The sequence below is a fragment of the Panulirus ornatus genome, chromosome 2, assembly GCF_036320965.1.
Source record: "Panulirus ornatus isolate Po-2019 chromosome 2, ASM3632096v1, whole genome shotgun sequence".
NCBI lineage: Eukaryota > Metazoa > Arthropoda > Malacostraca > Decapoda > Palinuridae > Panulirus > Panulirus ornatus.
In genome coordinates this window covers 22,789,891-22,796,946 of record NC_092225.1, presented here as the reverse complement: position 1 = coordinate 22,796,946, position 7,056 = coordinate 22,789,891, and the positions used below count along the sequence as shown (strand labels likewise).

The window sequence follows — 7,056 nt, the reverse complement described above, 5'->3', positions numbered from 1 at the left end:
TATGAAGAAAGGCCACATTTGCTCACATTTGTTTTCTTGCTATCATGTGTAATGCACAAAATCACAGCTCCCCATCCACATCCTGGCCCCACAGACATTTCCAAGGCTTACCCCAGATGTCTCACATGCCCTGCTTCAGTCCACTGATGGCATGTCAACTCCAGTATACCCAGTATACCATGTTGTTTCAATTCACTGTATTCCGTGCATGTCTTTCACCCTCCTGCATGTTCAGGCCCCAATTGCTCAAAATTTTTTCACTCTATCTTTCTAACTCCAATATATATATATATATATATATATATATATATATTAATTATATATTTATAATACTTTGTCGCTGTCTCCCGCGTTATCGAGGTAGCGCAAGGAAACAGATGAAAGAATGGCCCAACCTACCCACATACACATGTATATACATAAACACTCACACACACACACACATATACATACCAATACATTTCAACATATATATACATATACATACACAGACATATACACATACACATATTCATACATGCTGCCTTCGTCCATTCCCACTGCCACCCCGCCACACATGAAATGACACCCCCTCTCCCCGTATGCACACGAGGTAGTGCTAGGAAAGGACAACAAAGGCCACATTTACCCACACTCAAACTCTTAATACACCAAAACCACAGCTCCCTTTCAACATCTAGGCCCCACAAAATTTTCCATGGTTTACCCTAGATGCTTTACATGCCCTGGTTCAATCCAAAGACAGCACGTCAATCCAGGTATACCACATTGTTCCAATTCACTCTATTCCTTGCATGCCTTTCACCCTCCAGCATGTTCAGGCCCTGATAGTTCAAAATCTTTTTAACTCCATCCTTCCACCTCCAATTTGGTCTCCCACTTCTTCTCGTTCACTACACCTCTGACACATATATCCTCTTTGTCAATCTTTCCTCACTCATTCTCTCCACATGACCAAACCATTTCAATACACCCTCTTCTGCTCTCTCAACCACACTCTTTTTATTACCACACATCTCTCTTACCTTTTCATTACTTACTTGATCAAACCACCTCACACCACATATTGTCCTCAATCATCTCATTTCCAACACATCCACCCTCCTCCGCACAACCCTATCTATAGCCCAAGCCTTGCAACCATATAACATTGTGGGAACCACTATTCCTTCAAACATACCCATTTTTATTTTCCGAGATAACGTTCTCGCCTTCCATACATTCTTCAACGCTCCCAGAACCTTCACCCCTTCCTCCACCCTGTGACTCGCTTCCGCTTCCATGGTTCCATCAGCTGCCAAATCCACTCCCAAATATCTAAAACACTTCACTTCCTCCAGTTTTTCTTCATTCAAACTTACATCCCAATTAACTTGTCCCTCAACCCTACTGAACCTAATAACCTTGCTCTTATTCACATTTACCCTCAACTTTCTCCTTTCACACACTTTTCCAAACTTAGTCACCAACTTCTCCAGTTTCTCACTCGAATCAGCCACCAGTGCTATATAATCGGTGAACAACAAATGACTCACTTCTGCATTACTCGCCCCTCTCTTTAAAACCCTTGCATTTACCACCCTGGGGCTAGGGGAAAAAGAATACTTCCCAAATATTCTCTGCATGTTGTAGAAGGAGACTAAATGGGGTGGGAGTGGGGGCTGGAAATCCTCCCCTCCAGTTTTTACTTTTCCAAAAGAAGAAACAGGGAAAGGGGCCAAGTGCAGATTTTCTGTTTTTGACGCTACCTTGCTAACACGGGAAATGGCGATTATGTATTGCGAATGACAGCTAGAGATTGAGTGTGGCAACAGGAATGGATGAAGGCAGCAAGTATGAATATGTACATATGTATATATGTATATGCCTGTGTATGTATATGTATGTATATGTTGAAATATAGAGGTTTGTATATGTGTGTGTGTGTGGGCGTTTATGTATGTACATGAGTATGTGGGTGGGTTGGGCCATTCTTTCATGTTTCCTTGTGCTACCTTGCTAACGCGGGAGACGGCAATTAAGTAAAAATAAATAATATATATATATATATATATATATATATATATATATATATATATATATATATATATATATATTTAAATACATAACAATAATTAAACCATTTATGAGCAATTCAATCTAGTTACACAAATTCAAGATGATGAGTCTGAATCTTCTAATGAATTAAAGTTTTTTATTATCTACCTGGCATGATTACATACAAGTTCCCACAAAGTCTTCTTTACTATATATTCAATATCACTCACCAGAAGGGAGTCCCATCTTGGTCATTCCATAATCACAAAAGAAAGAAAACATGTAGTATACAAACAAAATCAAGGACGTCTCAAAATAATATTCAAACTTTTCTTATCCTAAATGTTAATGAAGGACTCAAATTAATGTGTAAAGTCTTTTAAATAAATAAAAATATACAACTGAATAATTTGTTACAAATTTACATCATGGATGACCCAAACTACCCCCATGCATTCTCATATAGCAGCAAAGTTAAGGATGTTTACTCAGACTTTTTTTTTACTATCATTAGGATTCATTATGAATTTGTGATTCGATACATGGCAGAAGAATACTGAAAATCTCATCTATGTGCTACTAGTTGAGTGAAGGAGTGAAGTTGGACCACTGCACATCAAGGTTTGGCCATTTTGTAGCAAGGCAGGTTAGGAACTCTGAATTGCTTGCTGAAAAGCCAACGTGACTCTCTTGTAGCGTTACGCAGCCTTCTGCATATTGAATCTGAAATACAAGGAAGATTACAAGGGCACACTCTTCATGAAATCCTTCTTGCACTTCATTTTCAAAATGTTAATCTAATTATCTGCTACTGACTTTGTCTTGATAGCCTACAGGGTTGCTCAAACAAAACTTTATCAATGCAAAATAAGCATATCATCAGTTCTTCAAGCAACACAATCCATCCACACATGTACTCTCTTGGGCATTTCTTTCACCTTACTACCTTACTTCCCTGCTTATTTCAACCAGCAGTCCATTGTACCCCAGCATTCCTTTCACTGTCAACAATTCACTTGACAATGTTGTAGCTTGCACTTCTCTCATGTCTTTTTCTACCTACTCACTGAACTCCACATCTGCTGCTACATTAATCATCTATTTTTACATCCAAATCACCCATTACTGATAAATGATCTTTTTTTTACAGCAAAACTGATGACTCACCCACTCAACTCCTCTCTTCATAGGACTTTTTACAGCCAGGTGCATAAGCACTAATAATGCACACCCCTGTAATTCACTTTCAATTTTACTATCTTACACTTTGTCACATTCCTACAACTCCTTCAGCAAAGGTGCTACCCCCTTCCTTAGCTCTCCCCCTCACACTAACCCCTGATTTTACCCCAAGGCACTGCCAAACCAATTACCTTACTTCTGAAATTAGATTCACTGAGTGCTATAACATCCTGGTTCCTTTCCTCAAACATACTACCTATTTCTCCCTTCTCATCTTGGTTACTTCCAAACACATTCTCAGACCAAGCCCGAGCATTAGAGGAGGATGAGCACTATGCACTTGGAGTTATATAAGCTTATTAAAAGATACAGACCTACCATACAGAAAAGAAAATATCAAAAATAGTGGTCAAGCTCCACATCACAACAAAGTCTCAATTAATTTCATCTTTGTTTGCCATTTCTTACGATGGCACAGGTCTAGATGAGGTACTTTACAGTCACTGAGTCCTGTGAATGAGGATCTGTATACTTGTATGGTTTATGATGGTCATTAAGGATGAATTCTCATGAATGTAACTCAATTTTCAGTGTAAAATGGTGTTTAACCAAAAGAAACCAGGTGCTCATATTGCAATGCCTGTAGAAGAGTAGGTTTTTCAACATTTCTATTTATTGCTTACCTGCACTGTGATGGCAATAGTTTTCTTTTTGCACGGAATCTAAATTCATGGTTACTTGCTTCACTTTAGCTTTTTCACTTAATATCAGTGTAATGTCCTATTATGTATAAAATACTACTCCCTTCATACTCCTCCAGCAACATTTCTATGAAAAACATTGTCAAATAACAGGTGGTTTCTGGAAGATCACTTTCCCACGCAGTCAATGGCAGTACTAAAAAACACGACTAGCTAAAGAAATTCAGTAATTCAAAGTACTTCAAATGTAAAACAGATATATCTATTTCTTCAGTCAACTAAAGAAGAAAGAGAAAACATTGAAAGTGGTGCTAAATATACAGGAAAACTGAAAAATAAATGCAAACATAATCTGGGAAAAAATGTCATGAGATATATTATCAAAAGTCTTAGTACCAATAAAAGACTTTAAACACTTGAATAAACATCAATTCATGCTGAAATCCTTACCTTATTCAGTGGACAGGATGATTCTAGTCCATTATAATGATAGATAGCAAAGGTGTCTGGCGGATTATACGATTGGTCTGGTGTGAAAAATGTTTCAACAAATTTGTGGTAAAGGATTACTCCCATGTTGTCTGGATCTAATTCCACCATCATGAATCGGATGCTGTGGACAAGTCAAAAAAATGAAATGACAGTACAAAAATGGAAAAGCCTTACAAAGGGTAAAACAAATTATAATTACAAGCAAGTTTATCTGCATCTGTGGTGTTATGATTTTCATGACTGATGCCTTGGCAACCAATGAAGACATGGCAGTGAATCCCTTAATTCATCATGTCTTAAGAGGTAAAATGGGATTCCCTGCATCTGCAAAATGACAGAGCAGCATTACACTGAGATATCGTCTAATACCCGGGTAATTCCATACTTGAAAGCTCATTCTTTTGGTCCTGGAGCAATTAGAAAGCTGACTACATCCACAAGTCAGGACCACAGGTCATAAAGTGTTGTGATGTTGCGTGTGTGACTTTAGTGAGTGTAGGGCGACTGATTAGTAAGTGCTTTAGGTCTTCTTTATGGTAGTTCCATTGTGTGGATTAAGGGTCATGAGATATGTTGATAAGGCGTTTGATGGAACTATCAGGCTTAATCTGTACTCTCCCCGAACAGATATTCATGTTAGCATACACTTTACATAATTATCAACATACTGGAAGCCTCTTGGTCCTGAACTTATGGCTGACATATACTCTCCATGTACTGTATAGTGTTTTCTGCTCATTTTCATAATCTGATGCTTAAGCACCTGTTCCACTGCCATGATCAGGGATATGGAGTCAGATAAATCATCCACATCAGACAAACCATTCTATAAAAGCATATACTGTATTCACCTAACCATTTAATTCCTCATAACTTAACTGCAATAACAATGAATTATGAAGCAGCTTACTATGTATGCCATCATATGGCTCCTACAGAAAACAATTTACAAGATCAAACACTTACAAGTCTTCATCAGTGCAAAGATTCAGCTTCTCTAACACATCTTTGAGTTTTTCTCCCTGAATGAAACGGTTGCCCTCTGTATCATACCAACTGAAAACTTGTTTGGCTCGTTCAACTTCTGAGTCTGGAGTCACTAACTTCTTGCACCACGAAAACAGAACTATTGGTTAAGAAATAGAAAATATGAAATTATTTACTAGTAATGTCCTACTTCTTGCTCTGAAATTCCTTATATACTAGTGCTTGATTTTCTGAAGTAAAAAACAATCAATCATAAATGTCATGAGACAAAAGTTTTGGGAGCCTAGTACCTATTATATTCAGCATCTATACAAAGGTGCTAAACCAAATGACAGTTAGAGACTTCATCATTAGTTCAGCAAAAATTAAAAATATACAATATCACAGTAAATTTAAGTGACAGATAAACCTAGCTGATATTCTACATACATCTGGTCTCCACTCTGTCTGAGGATGCATTCCTGAGAATCATAACTTAATGGAATCATCATACAGCAAATCATATTTTACCATATGATTCAACAGGACAATGGAGGGTTACACTCCTGCAGGAAATTTCTCAAACTAAAACACACACATAAGGATGAGTAAACTCTTCTAAACACACATTATAATTCAGACAAAATATTTTGTCTATCTACATCTCTTGACACCCGTTCCTTTTGTGATCTCCCTCAAAAGGGTAACCACACCAAAAGAGTCTCCATAACTCATGAACTCCAGTGCAGCTTCTTAGCCTTTTGTGCCTTAACCTTAACAGGCCACTGGCAGTGGGCAACTTTAGCTCAGTATTTTCAGAGGCTCATACCTAATATTCTAACCTACTACGACTACTTAATGCTCCCACCTACTGTTCTTACCTTCTACTTCTACTTAATGTTCTGATCAACTCCTCCTATCTATTGCTCCTATCATTTGCCAAAAGGCAAGGCTAACAGATAGTGCTCACAGCAGTAAAAATCTAGAGTTGTGTAAGTTGTTATCAAGTGATATGTGTGACAAGGACAGACTGTATGATGGCAAAAATAATGCCAGCAGTCCATGTGTGGGTAATGCAAAAAGAAAAGACAGGTACCTAGATCAGAGAAGTGCAACTAGACAATCAATGAAGTGCTGGCTCTCTATGCAGCCATCACTAACCCTCCTGATACCCAAGTGGGTATTACCAGTACTACAGCTCCCTAGTCAGTGGCTGCTTACCAACTACCACATTTCTATAATATCAATAAAGTATTAAACCCCTTAACGTTTTATTGAGGTTTCCTTTCCAACCCTGTGAATTCCAGTTTTTCAATTTTGTTTAAAATATTCATTTAATATTACAATTTCAAAAATATTTATTAAAAATGAAAAGAAAAATCACTTCAGAAATACATTTTGACAACTACTTTCACTATGATATGTGTATGTGTAGAGGCTTTGTAAATGATCAGTAAAACATGCTAAAAGTACTGGGTTAAGGTCTAGCTACAGTGAGTTACCTCTGAAAAACTGATTTCTGATTATCATCATAAAATACTCTATACAATAATATTTTTCTTGTTATATTCAATGTGATTCATTAAGAATTTCTTTTTTATAACTGCAACATAAGAAAGGTTTGTTTGAATTACCAGCCACAACAGCCAAATTGCAATGCTGTCAAAGTCACGCAGAC

The 7,056-nt window shown here is 37.3% G+C and overlaps 1 protein-coding gene across 2 annotated transcripts in view; it reads right to left on the bottom strand.

Annotated features, from left to right (window-relative positions):
• Positions 1-2,399: 2,399 nt before the first annotated feature.
• The window catches only part of LOC139754177 (ubiquitin carboxyl-terminal hydrolase MINDY-3 homolog), a 38,870-nt gene continuing 34,213 nt past the window's right edge, over positions 2,400-7,056 (bottom strand). For both annotated transcript variants that reach the window (XM_071671369.1, XM_071671379.1), the window contains 3 exons: positions 5,379-5,538; positions 4,371-4,533; positions 2,400-2,760 (listed from right to left, as the gene is read on the bottom strand). In XM_071671369.1, the coding sequence (XP_071527470.1) occupies positions 2,617-2,760; positions 4,371-4,533; positions 5,379-5,538 (467 nt within the window). In that variant the 3' untranslated portion in view covers positions 2,400-2,616. The remainder of the gene's footprint in view (positions 2,761-4,370; positions 4,534-5,378; positions 5,539-7,056) is intronic.